Raw genomic sequence first — 20617 nt, forward strand, 5'->3', positions numbered from 1 at the left:
CCTCCGCCCATGTTAGATGTCAACCGACTGTTATGTTTGATCTCAATTAAAATTCACATTGAAAACAAGTTTCACCTTCTTGATGAAAAGCCGAGGATTATGCTGATGCAGCAAGCCAATTCAGTTTCTGCTCCATTGTGAGGAGCTGTGGCATTCGTTTTGCCATCGCCTTTCTTTTATTTTTATTTTTAACTTTATAATGTGATCGATGCACCGTTTGACTTTTAAATTCCAAAATATGTGCTGAATTGTGATACATCAACCTTGAAGAAAGCACTTGTTGATTATGCCGACGACGTCCTTGTATCGTCCGGAGGAAGGCCTGCTAATACACAGTCACAGACAGGTCGATGTTCTCTCCATCTGCTACTTCCTCCTTTCCGGTCTTGCACCCTCTGCTCTTTCTTTGATTTGAAGTCCAGATCCATTCAGTGTTCTAACTCTTCCACAGCCTCAACTTTGTAATGAAAAAGGAACAAAAAAACAAGCAGTCATAGACTGGTACTTACGAAATCGTCAACTTGACCTCTGACCTTGTCTAATAAAAGCTGTCTCCAGAGAAGGTAGCGACGCAAGCTAGAAGTTTCTACGATGATTCTGTACCAAACCATCAAAAATCGTAACGTCGACCGAAGCAAAAATCTCCATTTCTCCACGCAATTATTTTATATTATTTTATCAAAGTCACAAAACCGTAATATTCGGCCATCCACCAACAATCTTTACATAATCCGACGGCTCAGTGAGTCAGGCATGCGACGAAAACCTTTATTGGGATAAAAAAAAATGACTCTTAAACACCATCTTTATCGAAAATACCGTCAGCGCACACACGGAAAACTTAACGTGACTCAACGACGCGTCTGCTCGAGCGCACTGCATCACGTGACGACCCGTGACGCGTCGAGTGAAATATTTTTTATACAATCTTAAAACGTCTCCAAAACATCCGATTTTTACCAGAATTTCGACAAACGAGTTTTAAGCGTCCTAAGCGATCGCAAAAACCAAAGGCAAAATTAAAATCGAAGTTAAAACGAAATCGTAACGTCGAGCGAAGCAAAAATACTCCATTTCTCCACATGAATTTACGGAATTATGTTTGACCTCACTGTGACCTTGACCTTCGACCGATTTTGACCGAAATCTAATCACAAGTCATCACCCTCCTGAATCACGTGGTGTAATTTGACATTGGTAGCTTCTTCCGTTCTTGAGTTATCGTGGCTACAAACAAACAAGCAGTCAAAGACTGGTACTTACGAAATCGTCAACTTGACCTCTGACCTTGTCTAATAAAAGCATGAATCAGTCAGAAGCCCAAGGGGAGCTTGAATTCTGAATTCATTGTGGTCTACGATTTTACACTGTGGTTTGCAGATAATGAGTCCCAGACAAAAACTAGATTTCTTATAAAAATTCCATCTTTTTGTTTTTATTTTTAAAAATTTGATTCAGTACCAGCAGGATATGCCAGATACCGTATTTTCACGACTATAAGGCGCATATAAACGTCTTAGATTTTTGTCAAAATGTGCGACGCGCCCTATAGTGCAGTGCGCCCTTTGTGTGTCGTCATTGTAAGGCGGACGTATTTGTGAACATTAGAACTGGGGGTAAATGTGGGCGTGGCTTATGTATAAAAGAACAGGTATGTGCGGTATGCAGAACATTGCTGTTTTAACAACCCCGAAAATGGCAAAGAGACACGCTTATGAAGCTCAGTTTAAACTGAAGGCGATCAGCTATGCGGAGGAACATGGGAATCGAGCCGCGGCGAGGAATTTCCAGATCAACGAGTCGATGGTTCGAAAGTGGAGGAAGCTGGAAAACGAGCTGCGACAGGTGAAGAAGACGCAGCTGAGTTTCCGTGGAAACAAGGCGAGGTGGCCAGAGTTGGAGGAAAGACTTGAGCAGTGGATCGTTGAGCAAAGAGCAAGTGGGAGGAGCGTTTCGACGGTCACGATCCGACTGAAGGCAGTATCGATAGCGGAGGAAATGAAAATCGAACATTTCCACGGAGGTCCGTCTTGGTGCTTTCGCTTCATGAAACGGTGCCATTTTTCCATCCGGACCAGGACTACGATAGCGCAGCAACGTCCGGCGGATTATCAAGAAATGATGGAAAACTTCCGCTCCTACTGCAGCAAGCACATCTGCGACAAACGGATCCAGCCGAGCCACATCACCAACATGGACGAGGTGCCGCTCACGTTCGACATCCCGGTGAGTCACACGGTGGAGAGGAAGGGAACCAGCACGGTGGCGATACGCACAACGGGGTATGAGAAGGCTTCGTTTACTGTTGTGCTTGGCTGCCACGCCGATGGACAGAAACTGCCGCCGATGGTAATTTTCAAGAGGAAGACTTTGCCTAAAGAGACGTTTCCAGCAGGCGTCATTATCAAGGCAAATGAAAAGGGCTGGATGGACGAGGGAATGATGAAGGAGTGGCTGAGGCAGGTGTATGTAAGAAGACCGGGTGGTTTTCCACGCATCACCTTCGCTCCTGATTTATGACTCTATGCGTGCTCATCTCACCGACGACGTGAAAATACAAGTGAAGCAGATGAACGCTACGCTTGCTGTGATTCCGGGAGGCTTGACAAAGGAACTCCAACCGCTGGACATCGGCGTGAACCGGCCGTTCAAAGTGAGGCTGCGAGCGGCGTGGGAGCGGTGGATGACCGAAGGAGAGCACAGCTTCACAAAGGGTGGAAGTCAGTGCCGGGCGAGTTACGCCACAGTTTGCCACTGGATTGTTGATGCCTGGGCTAACGTGTCTGCTGGCACTGTTGTCCGAGCTTTCGCTAAAGCCGGCATCATTTCGGAGGAGCCGCACGGTGCAGAAAGTGACTCTGACGGCGAGGAAGGTGGACCTGCTAGGTTGGGTTTAGCGCAGTTCGATTCCGAAACAGAGGATGAGGATTTCGATGGATTTGATTAAAGACTATTACCGGTATTTGATTGTTTTAGTATTTTTGTAACTAATACTTTAATAAAGCACAACCAAACTCAATTTTGCTCCCGATCTATTTTTAAATACGCACACTTGTGTGCTTGTGTGAGTGTGTTGTTGTACGGCGGACGTACGTAGTAGAGGATATTCATATAAAACCCGCGCCCTATCGTGAGGAGCGCCTTATGTGTGTGTCAAATACAGGAACGGCACACACAACTGAGACTGCGCCTTTTGGCACGGTGCGCCTTTTGGTCGTGAAAATACGGTAATAGGTGCATTACTTTTCAGAAGAATCTGATAAAAGACTTATTATTTATTATATATATATATATATATATATATATATATATATATATATATATCAGTTATTCATCGCTGTTCAAGAATTTCGACAACCAAGTTTTAAGCGTCCGAAGCGATCGCAAAAACCGAAGACAAAATTAAAATCGAAGTTAAAACGAACTCGTAACGTCGAGCGAAGCAAAAATACTCCATTTCTCCATGCAAAACCTTAACATCACGCAACGACGCGTCTGCTCGAGCGCACTGCATCATGGGACGACCCGTGACTCGTCGAGTGAAATATTTATTATACAATCTTAAAAAGTCTCCAAAACATCCGATTTTTACCAGAATTCGACAACCGAGTTTTAAGCGTCCGAAGCGATCGCAAAAACCGAAGACAAAATTAAAATCGAAGTTAAAACGAACTCGTAACGTCGAGCGAAGCAAAAATACTCCATTTCTCCACATGAATTTACGGAATTATGTTTGACCTCACTGTGACCTTGACCTTTGACCGATTTTGACCAAAATCTAATCGGCACGAGCCATCATCCTCCTGAATCACGTGGTGTAATTTGACATTGGCAGCTTCTTCCGTTCTCGAGTTATCGTGCCTACAAACAGACAAACAAACTAACAAACAAACAAGCAGTCATAGACTGGTACTTACGAAATCGTCAACTTGACCTCTGACCTTGTCGAATAAAAGCTGTCTCTCGAGAAGGTAGCGACCCAAACTAGAAGTTTCTACGATGATTCTGTACCAAACCATCAAAAATCGAATGTTTTGGATGTTTGACCTCACCGTGAGCTTGACCTTTGACCGATTTTGACCAAAATCTAATCAGTGCTAGCCACCCTCCTCCTGAATCACGTGGTGTAATTTGACATTGGTAGCTTCTTCCGTTCTCGAGTTATCATTTTTTGGATGTTTGACCTCACTGTGACCTTGATCTTTGACCGATTTTGACCAAAATATAATCGGCACGAGCCCTCACCCTCACCCTCCTGAATCACGTGGTGTAATTTGACATTGGTAGCTTCTTCCGTTCTCGAGTTATCTGTACCAAACCATCAAAAATCGGATATTTGACCTCACTGTGACCTTGACCTTTGACCGATTTCGACCAAAATCTAATCAGCACTTGCCATCACCCTCCTGAATCACGTGCTGTAATTTGACATTGGTAGCTTCTTCCGTTCTCGAGTTATCGTGTCTACAAACAAACAAAAAACAAAGAAACACAAACAAACAAACAAACAAACAGAAACGGAAGTCATCAACATACTTACGAAATCTAAAGATTTCGTAAGTATGTTGATGATTTCGTAAGAAATCTAAAGATTTCGTAAGTAACAAACAAACAAACAGAAACGGATGGCATCAATATACTTACGAAGTCTTTAGATTTCGTAAGTAAAAAACCAAAATAATGCAAGCAATGAGACTTTTTACTTTAATTTACAAGTGGGGGTTACAACTTTTGGGATGACTCGCAGCTGCATTCTTCAAGCTTTGGAGTTGAGATGAAAATATTCCATTCGAGCAAGTACCACCCGTCGCTTCGCTGATGGGGATACTAAAGGGGGGAGGGAGAAAAGGAGTGAGGAAAAGGGAAAGGTGACGGAGCATGAACCGCTCACTCAGGGTGACGGAGCATGAATGACTTGCTCTGAAATGACGTGTTGGGCAAAAGCGTCCGCAGTGAGTGAACGATTCATTCAGGAGGACGTAGTGCAGTACCGCTTTTGACTGTAAGGCATTGGGCAAGTGGATTAAGCACTCATGCAAGCACTCCAATTAAATGGTTGATCACTAACAGTTGGCCAGGCTGTCGCCGCATATCATGTAAGATCCCTTTAACTTTAAAGCCAGTCTTCGCCATGTTATTGTTACTGCGGTGAACACAGACTCTGGTGAACCGGTTGAAATGGGGTGAAGCTCCTGGGATTTGTGGCATCCATGCTGAACTTCTCAAGATTGGTGGAAATGCTGTACCCGTGTCATTGCATGCAGTTCTGTGTTCTGTCTGGAACACAGACATCATCCCAACTGACTGGAAGAGGGGCCTTGTTGTCCCTCTCTGGAAAGGGAAGGGTGGTCACCAAGACTGCAACAACTACCGAGGGGTGACGCTGCTCTCAGTGCCGGGCAAGTCTCAGCTCGGATAATTCTTGATAGGGTTTGCCACCATCTGCTTGAGCACCAACGCCCAGAGCAGTCAGGCTTTACACCAAATAGGTCAACGATTGACCGTATCCTTGCTTTTCAGGTCCTCACCGAACGCAGACGAGAGTTTCAGCAGGGGCTGCTTGCAGCCTATGTTGATCTCTGTCAAGCGTTTGATTCAGTGAATCAGGATGCCCTCTGGAGGATTCTTCGTCTTCGTGGGGTGCCACCAAAATTGATCAATCTGATGTCTGAACTATACTCTGGTACTGAGAGTGCTGTGAGATGTGGTGATACCATCTCTTGACTTATTTCCAGTTGTCACTGGAGTTCGTCATGGGTGTGAACTGGCCCCCACACTTTTCACCACTTTTATGGACTGGATTCTGGGGAAGATATCAGAGAGATCAAACTGCGGTGCATCGTTTGGGAATGTCAAGATCTCTGACCTTGATTTCGCAGATGATGCAGTCATCTTTGCGGAGACTCTGGATATTCTTTTGGGGGCCCTCGAGGTGCTGCATGGAGTCGGAGCCGCTGGGATAACGGGTTTCCTAGGTCAAAACGAAGATCCAGGCTGCCAATGACATCTTGGATGATGCTGTCCTGTCTGTGCCTGTTTGTGGTGAGGATGTTGAGGTCATGGAGAGATTCACTTACCTTGGCAGTGATATTCATGTCTCTGCTAGCTGTGAGCCAGAGGTTAACAGACATCTGGGTCAGGCCTGGGGAGTCATGGATTCACTGGATCATGGGGTGTGGCACTTCCGGTACCTGTGCGGGAGGACGAAAGTCCGAGTCTTCAGGTCCTTGGTGCTTCCAGTCTTGCTCTATGGATGTGACTTGGACTCTGACCGGGGACCTGAGACGGAGACTTAATTCGTTTGGTGCCAGGTCTCTTCGGAGAATCTTTGGCTGTCGCTGGTCGGACTTTGTGTCCAACGAGCGGTTGCTGAGACTCAAATGAGATTTGTTACCTGCATAGTCCATGAGCGTCAGCTGCGGCTGTATGGACCATGTGCCTCGTTTTCCTGACGCTGATCCTACTCAGCAGATTCTCTCAGCGAGGGAGTCTCATGGGTGGAGGAGGCGAATGGGCTGACCACGTGCCTCGTGGTTGCAGCAGATTGATCAACATCTCAAGGAGATGGGAATGGGCCAGGCATCTGCCTGGGGGATGGCCAGACAGAGGCCCTTGGAATATCGTCGGAAAGTGGATGCAGCGACGCGCTGCTCCGGCGCATGCTCCCTTACCTGACCTGACCTTCACCACGCAAACAGCAGTTAATGAAATAAAATGATTTCATTTAAATAATGACCTAATCCACAAGAGTTGCAGATAATGCAAAACAACCCTGAAGACGTCACAAAGTTCAATCGCCTGTGAAATAAACAATGCAGACAATCCGCCATCTTGCCTGCCTGTCTGTGTACGCGTCACGTGGTACATTGCTTCAAGGTCCGTGTAAACGTTTTAACTTTAACGAAAAAAAACCATTCCGGTTTTTTTTTTTTTTACCACATTTGCTTTCAATCCCTGTCGAGCACCTCAGGAAACCTCTGAAAATATAGACATAGATCTGGGAGATGCTATGGATAGGCAGTCCCTCTGAGGGACAGGGTGTGAGGTCGAGCAATGAATGCATTAAATCGTACAGCTCAATGAAGCTGGTTAATTTTGACACATTCCTAAATTTTTTGTTCACTCAATATAATTCTCCAAACAGTAGAAAAAGGTAAGTTTAATGCTTTGGAAATTTCACATTTTCACGTGTATCGATGGATAAGGAGAGAACATAGTCTTACTTAAAGTAAATCGGTATATCGGCTTAGTTCTCAGATTCGGAATTTCTTTAAATTATCAGATTTCACAACAGATTTCTGCACTTATTTAGGCCGGACGATATCCGATCCTCAAAACCGAAATCATATTTCGATGATATACTTAAATTGGTCTGTGAGTAGATTGTGGAAAATCGATGAACTTGCTCCAAGCTCCTAATTTAAAAACTGTAGTACTCAGAAAAGTGATTTATACAGTGATTCGTAGCTATGATGAACAGGCATTCTTTTGATAATATGACTGAGGAAAGTGAAAAATAAACTTTTTCGTGAAGAAATCGTTGCGGCTTGTTCCAAATCCAGGCATGGTTGAGCAGGCCAAAAATCATGGCAGTTTCGGACCCCAGCGAGGTTACCCAGGAAACTCCTTAAGACCCCAGAGAGCGAGGTGGCTGAGGATCACCTGATGAAGAATATTGTGACGTCCACGGGACTTGAACAGTCCCGCCAACGTAGAATGAGCCGAAACGATGGAGGCGGTTTATTTGTTTATAACCCAAACATGGCGGTTCTAATCGCTCTACCGCAAACGGGACGAGGAAGGTGGCACGAGTCACTTTTCACTGAGTTGATGATGTTTATTTGTTTTTACTATTGACCAGAAATAACAAGACTCGGCAAGAAGAGGGATCCGGGGCGATTCGACGGGATGGTGTGGGATCGGGCGTGGGGAAAAACACAGACAATTCCAATGAATATACAGTTCTCAATCCCTCTAAGGCGCCAAGCACACACACACACACACACACACACACACACACACACACACACACACACACACAAAACGTAGCTATTTCTGGTGGTCAGGCTGGACCGTGGTGTGGACGCAACTGTCCCTGGATCGGCGTCGGATGAGCCGGCCTTGCTCTCGTCAGGGGGGCAGGAGAAACCGTGGTGCTGTCGACCTCCTGGTCTTGGCCCAAGTCCGCTCACAGCCGCCAGGGAACCAGCTCCGGCGCCAAGCCGCGAGCAGGAGAGGGAGGCAGGTCCGCCCGCCGTTCGACCCCGTACTCTGAGTCAGCAGAACCCCAGAGCCAACCAAGGTGAGGCACGAGGCTCAGCAAGGCTCCAAGACACGATCAAGAACACGATCGAATCCGCACAACAACAAGGATGCTCCCCGCGCAACAGCCTCCCCACCAAAAAAACACGATCTTTTCGGTTGTAATCTTCTTCCTCTTCCTTTTCGACCCCGAACAGAACCTTTTTATCCTTCTGTCCTCGTCACTTCCAATCGAGCCGTTTATTGGCCCACCGCCGTCGCCTTCTGCCAATCGTGATCACGGGGCGGAGCCATCCGCTGCACTGTCCTGTGACGTCACGGCCAGTCTCCAGGGACTACTAAAAGGGGTTTACGCAGACACCCTTACCCTATCCCGTGTCCCTATCTAATTACGTGACAATTATCATTTCCCCCTTGAAGAAATGAACATTTACTAGACAACTTATCACCACTGAATTGCTACTTATTACATCGAGATCCTGGTAAACTCGAACAGCATGGCATACCTAATTAAACATCCTAATTACCCTTTGAATGCATACCCCCCCCCCCCTCAAACGTAACAATATAATTAAATAAGGCTGTTGATTATCTTCAAAATGGGTGTTTTCAGTAACCGAAACACCCAATTTTCACTCTTGCACTTCCTTGGAGTTTTCTTCGTATGCATGCAAAGTTTCAGGCTGCTAGGTTTTATAGTTTTGGAGTTATGGAGGACACACACACACACACACACACACACACACACACACACACACACACACACACACACACACACACACACACACACACACACACACACACACTGACATTTATTCGTATAGATTTATTTTTAAGTCTATTTTGTACTTTTGAGTTGCTGCTGTGTAGTTTATTGTTTGCAAGTGAAATTCTATTCCGAGTTAATTTGTGCGTGCATGTGGTGCACAGGCCGCTGGGACTGCCCCTGGCACCACTGTGACGTGTGCGGTAAGGCTTCAGTCGCACTGTGCCACTACTGCCCCGACTCATTCTGCAAGGACCACCAAGCTGGGGCATTGCTTCCCACGGGCGTAGAAGGCCGTCTAACCTGTGCCCGACACGAAGAGGAATTGGAGGATCGGTCCAGTACAGACCTGGTGAATCTGGACACTGTGGTTGCTGATGTAGTCGAGTCATGTGCTTGAAAAATGCAGTGAGATGCACCACATTCTCTTCCCCCACCCCCGAAACCCTCCCCCCACCCCTCCCTCCCAACCCCCCAAATCCATCCAGCACTTCTGCAGCAGATAAACAGTCAGGTTTTTCAAGCAACTTTCAAGCAGAACTTGAAGCTGATGGTGTCTTGAAGATTCTGAAGAGGGATAGAAAGAGAAAATAAGAATGCAAAAAACTTGCTTTTGATGAGGGGAAAAAGAGGTGGAAGAAGGAACGAATGTTGCGGTGCTTCATGATTTATCCTTTACTGTTTCGGGGAAGGACCTCCTTAATGTTAATAATCAACACCAGTGTTGGGGCCTTCAATGCCAATGTTTTGTTTGTGTTCTTGTGCATTATTGCTTTACCTATCTGGAGCCCAGAGCGTGTTACGTATTTCTCTTTTTGATGAGCCCCTTAGAACCACTAATCAAAATTTGTGTTGCTCCCTGAGGAAATGGAAAGCTGTTGTATTGTGTGTTTTAAAAACTTCAATGTCAGTTGGATGACTGAGAAACTATCCATGGTGTATCGTTATTTTAATGCAGTGAATTATTTTTCCTGTAGACAGTGCACATTGGGGATCAAACCGTGAGTTTCCTAGAGCCGTTCCGTCGTCGGACATACTGCTGTAAAATACCGTATAAAACGTGGCAGGCTTTGTTTCCAAACGAATTTGCCATTTTACCATTGATATTGATATCCTATGATATTGAGACGGTGCAGTATCCTTCAATTAGCCGTACTTGATATTTTATGCAAAATCCCCACAGGCCACAGGGCCGTCATACTGAGCATGCACGACAACATTGTTCACTCCTTACCTAGCACTGCGGTTATGGTTTGCAGAGACATTTAATGCAACAATGTATATTCCTACTCTTCTTTTTCATTCATTGCCATCCACCAAGTCTGCAGATTGTATGGAAGGGGGTGGGGGAGGAGTACGAGGGGGAGAGGGGGAGGGCGGAAGAGGAGAGACGGCTGAAGAGAAGAGAGGGCGGAAGAGTGGGAGAGGATGGAAGAGGGGAGAGAGGAGGAGGAGGTTTGGGGGACTTCATTCGTCTGGTTAACTTACTCTGCTGTAAAGCCCCAGATATTTTGTCGCTTAATGTCTTGCTGTTCTCAAAAGGACTAAATAAGGAAAGCATTCCCTGCATATAATTTTCAATTTGGTTATTTAGTAACGTAAACCAGTTATGAATTATAAATGTTTGCATGGATCGTCTCACGATGTATTCAAATCAGTCTGGTTATCCTTTTTAGTGAAATTGTCACCTTCCACAAAGGTAGTCCAAAAGTTTTTTTTTTGTTTGTTTTTTCCTTCCTTCCTCTATTTATGTGCGCTTTTTGGGATGTGTCGCTGATGGTACCCTTCTTCATGTTTGAGGAGCCTTTGGCTGTCATCCTGCTGCATAGTTTATATGCTTGTGGTGGACCTTTGATACCCGAGTCCTTTGGCTGTCTAATTAATGTACATCTCAGATGAACTCCACAGCACATTGCTCAATGTATCATGAAATAGTTTATCAGTGTTTGCTGGTGAGGTTAGCTTTTTTTATTTTATATGTTAATTTTTTATTTTTTTTAACCGATTGCTCTCCATCAGATATGTTTTTGAAAGATGGATATTTAGCATTGTCGTCTCACTATGAAATGTCCGCTTCCAAAGCATACGTGCCCTGCTCTCAACACCCTCGCATTTGGAACCAAGCTTTTGAAGGCAGCCAGTTCCTGCCCACGCTGAGATGCACACGGTACACTAATCGGTATTCGTAAATTTACGGTCCAGCATGCAGTTCAACCACTCGTAACTCTGCTGTGTGTGGATTGCGACGGTAAGCTATGTACATACAAGCTGTGTCAGTGTACATTGCAACCCACCATGTGCATTTAATAATAATAATTATTATTATCTTTGTGTGTACATTTGCAGTCCTGGAATTGGCATCTCGAAAGGATGAGCAAAGACATGAAGTATTTATGATTGGTTTTACTTGAGGTGTGTTCTCAGGTTACCTTGCAGATTTTTGCTTTCTGTGGAGCTTTTGTATTCCTTTATACATGCTCATGAGATGACCTGATGAAAGTTAAACGAGCTTGCTTCTTATGCAGTCTGTGAACACACGTTGACCCTACATTTTGTTTTTGTTGCTCAGCTTTTGTTTTATAAATAAAATTGTGCAGAATTTTATTGCGGATCGCTTGTTAATTTTTTTTTTTGTGCTCAGAATTTTACCGACAGCGAATTGCTTGACTCCACTGCAGGTAACATTTTGAACATTGACGTGAAACAAAGCTCAAAGCGAGTTATTCGCATTTATAGGGAAAATAGCTCATCCTTATGAAGATGTTTTGTATCAAAAAAGGGGGGGGCGGGGTCAAGTTCTCTTTGATGGTGCACGATGCAGTCAGGTTAAAGTTAGTGCTCGTTTTGTGTATGATATAAAATTGGGGCGGGCAAGTTGCATGTGATTTGGCAGGGACTAATTTGATTAACGGGCCCCCTATTTCAAACTTTTGATAAACGAAGAAGGAAAGGAAACTGGATATAGATGTCCCCTGAAGAAAGAAAAGGTAGAATAAAAAAGCAAAGGTTTTTGAAGGGGTCAGAGTGGTGAATTAAAAGGAGGGGGTTTCAATTTTTTTAATGTAAAACAAAATGAATGCACAGAACATAGACAGTGGGGGAATGGAGGTCTTGACAAAAACAACAACCTCCCTGCCTCCCCCCCCCCCCAAACCAGTCCCCTCTGAAGTGGGATCAGGTCTGTCATTACAGAAAGAGGTTAGAACATCCTTTGAGGAACATTTCTGTTTACCCCACAATGTCTGTAATTGCAGCAACCTCATTTACGAGATCTGTGATGTTTGAAGTGCGTTCTCAAATGTTTCGCATTTCATACTGTTACGGAATGGGGGGGGGAGTATCTGAAGGGTTCGGGGAGCATACGGGAGGGTATGGAGCATGGGCTAAGCTAGTGGATGTGTATAAGTTCATGCTTATTTGCTGCAGATCGTGTGATTTCAGAAACCTGATTTCGGTAACCTGAGTATTCCAGCCAAAATTGGTTGAATCAAAATACTTATCCAAAAAAATCTGAAACTTCATAGATATCTGATCCACAACCCGATGCGAGTGGATAATTAAATTTATGATATCATCGATCACGGGGTTTGGCCCCATATTGGATTGAAAATAAAAACGTTAAAAATATATCTTTTCCAGAACTGCCAAGCAGATCAATGCGAAACTTCATACATATGATCAACCAGCCATGGCGAATATAGTTTGAAATTTTTCTCATATTCCTCTTCATTGATGCAATTTAGCCTTAATGTGCATGAAAGTGGTCATTAAATATTCTAAGAATCAATAAAGCTACGGATAATGGCAATGTATGTAACATGATAAGGTGCATGGATGATACGGGTATATGGACCATAATAGTAGCATGTTCAGTTAGCGATGGTATTTTTTGTTCAGAATGAGCATGTGAGGTGAGACTGCGCTCTACCAAGTGCCTATATATATATATATATATATATATATATATATATATATATATATATATATATATATATATATATATATATATATATATATATATATATATATATATATATAGTGTTACGTCTGAGGGGGGGGGGGGGGTATGCATTCAAAGGGAAATTAGGATGTTTAATTAGGTATGCCATGCTGTTCGAGTTATACCAGGATCTCGATGTAATAAGTAGCAATTCAGTGGTGATAAATTGTCTAGTAAATGTCCATTTCTTTAAGGGGGAAATGATAATTGTCACGTAATTAGATAGGGAGACGGGTTAGGGTAAGTGCTTATGCGTATCCCCTTTTAGTATTTCCTGGAGGCTTGCCGTGACGTGACAGGACGGTGCTGCGGATGGCTCCGCCCCTTGATCACGATTGGCGGAAGGCGACAGGCAGAGGGCCAATAAAAGGGCTCCAGTCTCTTCGGAGGTGTGGGAGAAAAAGCGATCTGGTTGGGAGAGGAACGAAGGAGGAGGGAGAAAGGAAAAGCTCTCGTCGAGGTGGCACCACAGAGCTCTCTCTGGTTGCGCTTGTTCGTTCCTTGATTCGTCGTGTCTCGTGGCCTTGCTGTGCCTTGTGCCTCACCTCGGTTGGCTCTCGGGTTCTGCTGGCTCGGAGTACGGGACTGAACGGCGGGCGGACCTGCCTCCCTCTCCTGCTCGCATCTTGGCGCTAGAACTGGCTCCCTGGCGGCTGTGAGCGGTCTTGGGCCTACACTAGGAGGTCGACGCCACCAGAAACCGCACTATGGTGGCTGGTTGGAGCTCACAGGCCAGAAACCGCGGTTCTGCGCGGAAAGGCTGACGGAACCTCGGCACCACCGTGTCTCCTGCCCCTGACGGACGCAACGCCAGCTCGTCCGGCGCCAATCCAGTGACTTTTACGTCGATACCACGGGCAAGCCTGACCACTCGCTACGTTGTGTGTGTGTGTGTGTGTGTGTGTGTGTGTGTGTGTGTGTGTGTGTGTGTGTGTGTGTGTGTGTGTGTGTGTGTGTGTGTGTGTGTGTGTGTGTGTGTGTGTGTCTGTGTGTGTGTGTGTGTGTGTGTGTGTGTGTGTGTGTGTGTACCTGGCGCCTTAGAGGGTTTGAGATTTGTATATCCATTGGAATTGTTTGTGTTTCCCCCATGCCCGAACCCACACCACCTCCCGTCGAATCGCCCCCGGATCCCTCCTCTTGCCGAGTCTTATTATCATTCTGGTTAGAGAAATAAACATTATTAACTCAGTGAAAAGCGACTCGTGCCACCTTCCTCGTCCCGTTTGCTGGAGAGCGATTAAAACCGCCATCCTTGGGTTATAAAAAAAATAAACCGCCTCCATCGTTTCGGCTCATTCTACGTTGGCGGGACTGTTCAAGTCCCGTGGACGTCACATTGGTGTCAGGAGTGGGATTTTCGAACCCCTCTAAATTGTATTCGGTATCGGGAGAATATACCAAGATTAAAATCTTGCCACGAATTGGAATATAAAATTACATCAGAAAAGCGCGTGAGCGCGGGAAAATTTTGGTGGGATTTTTCCAATTAAATTTAATTGGCGGCAAACTGGCCTTCTGCACCATGGCGGATGTGCAGATGTTTGAGGAGGAAGGCCACGTGTCTGGCAGCGAGTCGGGGGAAGAAGGGAGAGACGGGGGTAGCATTGGAATCTCCCCCATTCCGAGCGGGGACCGTGCTTCATCGCACGTAACGGAGCCGGCAGCGCCGGAAACCGGCGTGATGTCGATCTGGACAATGTTGGAACGTTTAATGAGTGCAATTAAAGGACAGGGTGCAAAAATGACGGCACAGGGGGCAGAAATGACAAATCAATTCGTGACGCAGAGGGCAGAAATGATGGCACAGGGGGCAGAAATGACATCAATTGGGGGTAATGGGGGAAAAGTTGGGTGCACGGATTGATTTAATGAGGGATGAATTGGGGGAAAAGATGGAGAAAATGAAAACTGAGATGCAGGAATGTGTGGATGTTAAATTGGGGGAAATACAAAGTAAATTCGGGGATAGATTGGAGGAAACAAAGGTAGAAATTACATTGGAGGGGGAAAATAGATAAAATTGATGCAACGAACATTCAGGTTGATAAAGTGGATGAAGGCCTGGAACGTCATCGTGCCTGTGTGGATGCTCGTATGCAGCTGCAAGTAGAAGAGTGGGGAGAGCTGAGGAAGCAAGGGATGAATTTGGCAGAGGAGGTAGAAGGATTGGAGGCTTGTTTGGACGAACAAGATAAAATTATGAGCCAAGAGGGAGACTTAGATAAAGGCCTCGTAGAGCCGTCTTTTGTAAGTAGAGTGTCCAGGTTGGTTGAGGAGCAGCTAAAAACTCGCGACGGAGCCTTGGAGGAGGTTGTGCGGGCCCAGAAGATCCTGCGGGAAGAGGTGAATCGGTCCATTCAACGTTTGGAACAGGAGGAAAAATTGACCCATGAGACCCTCACCACAAAACATCTTTGGCCACAGGGGGCTCCGAAATTGGATACGCAGCCACAAGGGTGTTTGATCCCTGGGCTGGATTCGGACAAGGGAGAACCTGGGAAGCGGGCCACCGGGAAAGTGATCCCCCTGGTAAATTTTGACCGGTCAGGGAGCCTTGAAGCTTTTCTGACGCAATTTGAGTGCATTTCCCGACTAAACGGGTGGAATGAGCGGGAACGTACAGGGAATTTGGTGGCAACGTTGCGGGCACCAGCCGCAGATGTGTTAAACGTGATCGCAGAGGGGATGTTGACCAGCTCCCACATTTGCGAGGCGTTGAGCCGTCGGTTTGGGTTCGCAGCAAACTGTGATCTGGCGTGGGCCCAGCTCCAGCACCGCAGATTAAAGTCGGGCAAGATAGTGCAGCAGCTGGCACAGGACATTTACCAATCAGTTCGGATCGCGTATCGGGACCTAACAGTGGAGGCGTGGGACAGACTGGCAGTAGAGATATTTTTAGCTGCTCTTCCGGACCCTGAGGTCTGAGCGCTGGTGGAGTTACAGGATCCACCCACCGTTCACCGAGCGGCCGAATGCGCGGCCAGGCTGGCCTCGTGGAGTCGGCCGGGTCGGTTGCCCGAGAGGCCATCGGTGACGGTCCGACAGGCGGAGATTCGGGATCAGGGAGGGGGGCTGGGAGAAATTGGCATTACCCAAATGTTTCAGGAAATTTTCCAGAAACTCTCAAGTTTGATAAGGGGTAATTCGGCAGTAGGTGCGCCACAGCGGAGGGGTCCAGCCCAGCCAATAGAGCAATTTAAATATGGCCGAGGGGGTCCGGAACCGGAAGAGACATTACACCGATCCCCACGGGGGCCTTTTATGGGGAGTTGTTTCCGGTGCGGGCGAAGAGGACACATGCAACGATATCGCCGGTACCCGGCGATGGAGAGACCCTCCAATAGACTTTCAAGCCCGGAGAGGATGAATCCTCCTGCTGAACCGCCAGGTCTATCCGAGGTGCCCTGACCTAGGTCGGGTCCGGAGATCACTGTCGGGGGTCGGGGAAACTAGATCGGGCTGAGCATACAGGGCCAATGGGCCATGCTCGGCTGGTGAGATTGTGGCGAAGTGCCCTTCCTTGGTGAAAATAGTGAATTGTGGGAAAATTGGTGTGGGGAATTTGCGGATAAAGGTAAAGATAGAGGGATAGTTTTGTGAAGCAGTGGTGGACACGGGGCAAGTGACACCATTATTAGCCTGCTACTGTTGGACCAAGGTGTTGGAGGTTGGGACAAAATTGATAGACCAGCAGGACACAGTCTCCAACTGGCTACGGGAGCAACGACGCCGATAATGGGTCGTGGGGTTGTGAGGATGGAGTTGGGCAGCCGAGAGGTCGATGCGGTGGTGTGGGTGGCAGAAGTGTGTGACCGATGCCTTCTGGGGTTGAGTTTCCTAGTGGAACATGACTTGACCTGGGGCGGGGTCACATGTGGCTGGGGACTGAAAAGTTACGGTTGGAGGGACTGGGGGAAGTCGAGGGGGCGCGACTGGAGCTGTCGCGCACCGTGACCGTGCCCCCCAGGTCTGAGACCGTGGTGTTGGCCGGGATATCGGCAAGGACCAATCACGTGGGCCAGCTCGGGATGGTGGAGCCGTGGAGCTCGGGGGAAACTGCAGGATGGATGGTGGGTCGTACACTTGTGGATACACATCAGCCCATGTTAGTGGTTCGGTTGCTCAACCTGTCTGACAGCCCTCACACAGTGAGGGGTGGAGCTGTTGTAGCAAAGTGTAGCAGTGTCGTGGAGATCACCAGAGGGGGCCGGGTTTAAACAACCCTGGGAAATGCGAAATTTTCAGGAAAGAGGTCGTTTATCTGGGTCACGTGGTTAATGAGAGAGGTGTGGCCACAGACCCAATGAAGGCAGTGGCAGTAAAAGAGTGGCCCACCCCCAGAAATGTAAGAGAGGTCAGAGGATTTTTGGGCCTCTGTTCTTACTGTAGGAAATTTGTGGCAAATTTTGCAAGTATTGCAAGACCATTGCACCAATTGACAGAGAAGGGAGCTAAATCTGTGTGGTCAGAAAACTGCACCGAAGCATTCAATCCCCTAAAACAACGTCTGATGGAAGCCCCAGTTTTGGCGTATCCGGCCGAGACTGGCCAGTTCATCCTTGACACGGATGCCAGCCAGGGAGGATTGGGGGCGGTCCTGTGTCAAGTCCAACAAGGAGTCGAACGAGTGATTGCCTATTGTTACGGAAATGGCCCTTACGGGAATACTAAATATAGAATTAGCTCAGCTCCCCCATTAAATTCATGTATAGAAAGGTTGTGTGGTATAAGGGACGATATGTGTGTGTCGGGAGGTGTAACGGACTGTTTTTGTGTTCGTGCTATGGTGGTGAAACGAGAGATCGCCATTATTCTTTCCTCATTCCGGAATAGGCCCCTCCCAGTCGGCTGAGAGGAGTGGCCTCGAGCGAGGGGTGTGGTCTGGACAGGAAGTGACGTGAAGGGGAGGAGCCATTGGTCAGGGAGTCGCCGAGACGGACGTGTGTTGAAGGAGCTCGCGTGTCGAGGCGAGAGAGAAAAGAAAAAGGCAGTGGTGAATCGACCGGCAGAGAAAGCGGAACCTGCACATCGATTCACCTCACGACTCGAAGGAGAAAAGGGGACGAAGCGGGAGTCGGGCTTCGAGGCGGGAAGGCCGGAGAGGATACGCCAGAGCGTCTGACGGTCCTTGCTCACCTCACGGCTCGACACGTTGTTATCCGCCTGCGGAACTCGGACCTCGACTGGGACCTTGTATGGAGAACAGGCCAGGCCGGGATTCGTGTGCTGAACCCTGGAGAGAGATCGGCGATCTCGCATCGTCGACGCTGCTCGGAACCGGAGCGCGCTGAGGAGAACCGCGCACGCGGTGACGAACAAGAGGCAACGCGAGTTGCTGCGCCATTTCCTGCTGCGCCGCACGTTCGAGCGGGGGTTTCAACCCGTGGACACCAGCGCTTGTTACGAGCGAACTTCGTGCTTTTGGGACACGGTCCTCTCGTCCACGAGCCATCACCAAGTACTCTGTCTTGTCCTGCATGCATGTTTGTTTGCACGTGTTGTATAAGGCATATTTCGTAGTAATCCCCTCGAAACCTTTTAGCCGTGGTTCCGGAGTTAAGAACGGGTTGATTGTTAATAAAACCACTGTCGTGTTTTTGCTTGTGTTGTGATCCCTGATGTCCCCAATAAATCTGGTTAATTCTGATGAAGTTGCCGCTATGGATTAATTCGTGTCGCGTCGAGGAACGATCCGTTGGATTGGCATGCAAGACCAAAATGGTTACAGACTGGTAGACTCCGCTTGGTCACTGACAAAGCCAGTCTGTAACTGGGGGTCTATCTCCCCCGACTGTTAACTGGCAAGGTACAAGGAGTACGTTGGTATCGCGATTAAAGACGCGTGACCCGACGCCTGTGCCGAGCCGGCCGGCGTTATAGACTCCCGGAGACTGTAGTGGCGAGGGTGGCACCAGGGACCGGGTCAGATTCCCGCCACCCCGGATCAGCAACAATATTATAGTTGGGCTCTGTCAAAGCCCGAGCGAAATTATTGCGTCACTCGTAAAGAATTGGCCTTGCTGTCTGCAGTTGGACACTTTCATCCTTACCTGTACGGGAGGGAGTTTGTGATCCGGGTAGATCATGCCTCCTTGCAATGGCTTCTTCGGTTCAAGGAGCCGGAGGGCCAAATTGCAAGGTGGCTTGAGAAACTGCAGCAGTACAATTTTGTTGTGCAACATCGGCCCGGCAAAACGCATGCCAACGCAGATGCTCTCTCTCGGCGACCTTGTTGGCATCACCAATGCATATTTTGTGAACGTCAAGAGAATAGGGATTTGATCGGGCAGGAACAAATTGATGCATGCCTATGTGCCGCCCGAGTAACCCGTCGAACTCTGCCACAACCACCTACTGAATTTGGTAGTGTCGATTGGAAAAAGGAACCGAAGGAGGACCCTGTTTTGGGCCACCTCAGTAATTGGTTAGAGGGTGGAAAACGGCCTGCGTGGGAAGAAATTGCTTCGCTCGGAGCACAGGTAAACGCGTATTGGGCACAATGGCAGATGCTCCAGCTGAAGGATGGCATTTTGTACCGGGAGTGGGAATTACCAACGAGTGGAAATGCTTCCTGGCTGTTGGTGGTACCTTCGAAATTGAGAAAACAGGTGATGGGGCTTGTACATGGAACACGAACGATGGGACACTTAGGTGTAACCAAAACACTAGGGAAATTGAGGCAGAGATTCTATTGAGTGAACTCGGGCAGCGACATCCAAAATGGGTACGTTGGTGCGACCTCTGCCGGGGGAAGAAAACACCACCATGCGCATGTAAGGCCCTCCTCCAAATTTATAATGTAGGAGCACCACTTGAGAGGGTAGCAGTTGATGTGGTCGGGCCCCTCCCCACCACCCACCGAGGCAACAAGTATATTCTGGTGGCAATGGACTACTTTACCAGATGGCCGGAGGCCTATGCATTGCCCAATCAGGAAGCACGGCTGGTTGCCCAAGCACTAGTGGAGGGGTTCTTCACCCGTTTTGGAACTCCGAGGGAGCTGCACACAGACCAGGGCCAGAACTTCGAGTCCGAACTCCTACGTTCAGTGTGCGAGCTCCTTCAAATTCACAAGACTCGGACAACTCCCCTAAGGCCACAGTCGGATGGGATGGTGGAGAGGTTTTAATAAAACTCTGCTCACCCAGTTAGCTCTCTTTACCTCCCAGAATCAGCAGGACTGGGACGAACATTTCCCCTTTGTCCTGATGGCATACAGGACCGCGCAGCATGAGGCCACGCGCTACACCCTTGCCTTGCTGATGTTTGGTTGGGTGCGGGTCCCTGTTGATTTGTGGCTGGGTGTGACACCTGAAACCCCAACATGGACCTCGGCGGAGGGTTATGCTACTAACATGCGTAAGAGCATAGAGAAAGCTCATGACTTTGCGAGGGAGCGAATAGGTTTGGCTTCCTCGCGTGCTAAATTGAGATATGACTCTCGGACACACCCCCGATTCCTCCTTGGAGACCTCATTTGGCTCTTCTGGCCACAGAGGAGGAAGGGTGTGTGCCCGAAACTCACCTCCCCCTGGAAGGGCCCCGGTGTGATGCTCCGACAGGTAACTGATGTAATTTTTAAAATCCAG

General features: G+C 47.6%; 2 protein-coding genes across 11 annotated transcripts in view; both read left to right on the forward strand.

Annotated features, from left to right (window-relative positions):
* The window catches only part of LOC147015704 (histone-lysine N-methyltransferase NSD2-like), a 192725-nt gene extending 183140 nt beyond the window's left edge, over window positions 1-9585 (forward strand). For 7 of the 10 annotated variants that reach the window (XM_085848117.1, XM_085848116.1, XM_085848122.1 and 4 more), the window contains exon 26: window positions 9193-9585. In XM_085848117.1, coding sequence (XP_085704243.1) covers window positions 9193-9428 — 236 coding nt within the window. In that variant the 3' untranslated portion in view covers window positions 9429-9585. The remainder of the gene's footprint in view (window positions 1-9192) is intronic. The other 3 variants (XM_085848123.1, XM_085848124.1, XM_085848125.1) reach the window with 1 other exon arrangement.
* Window positions 9586-13447: 3862 nt separating this feature from the next.
* Window positions 13448-20617, forward strand: part of LOC147015705 (phospholipid phosphatase 4-like) — a 103341-nt gene continuing 96171 nt past the window's right edge. Inside the window, exon 1 of the mRNA XM_085848133.1 lies at window positions 13448-13885. The gene's annotated coding sequence lies outside the window, so the exon portion shown is untranslated. The remainder of the gene's footprint in view (window positions 13886-20617) is intronic.

The sequence above is a fragment of the Eptatretus burgeri genome, chromosome 12 (genome assembly GCF_056783735.1).
Source record: "Eptatretus burgeri isolate ZD-2024b chromosome 12, Ebu_testis_v1, whole genome shotgun sequence".
NCBI lineage: Eukaryota > Metazoa > Chordata > Myxini > Myxiniformes > Myxinidae > Eptatretus > Eptatretus burgeri.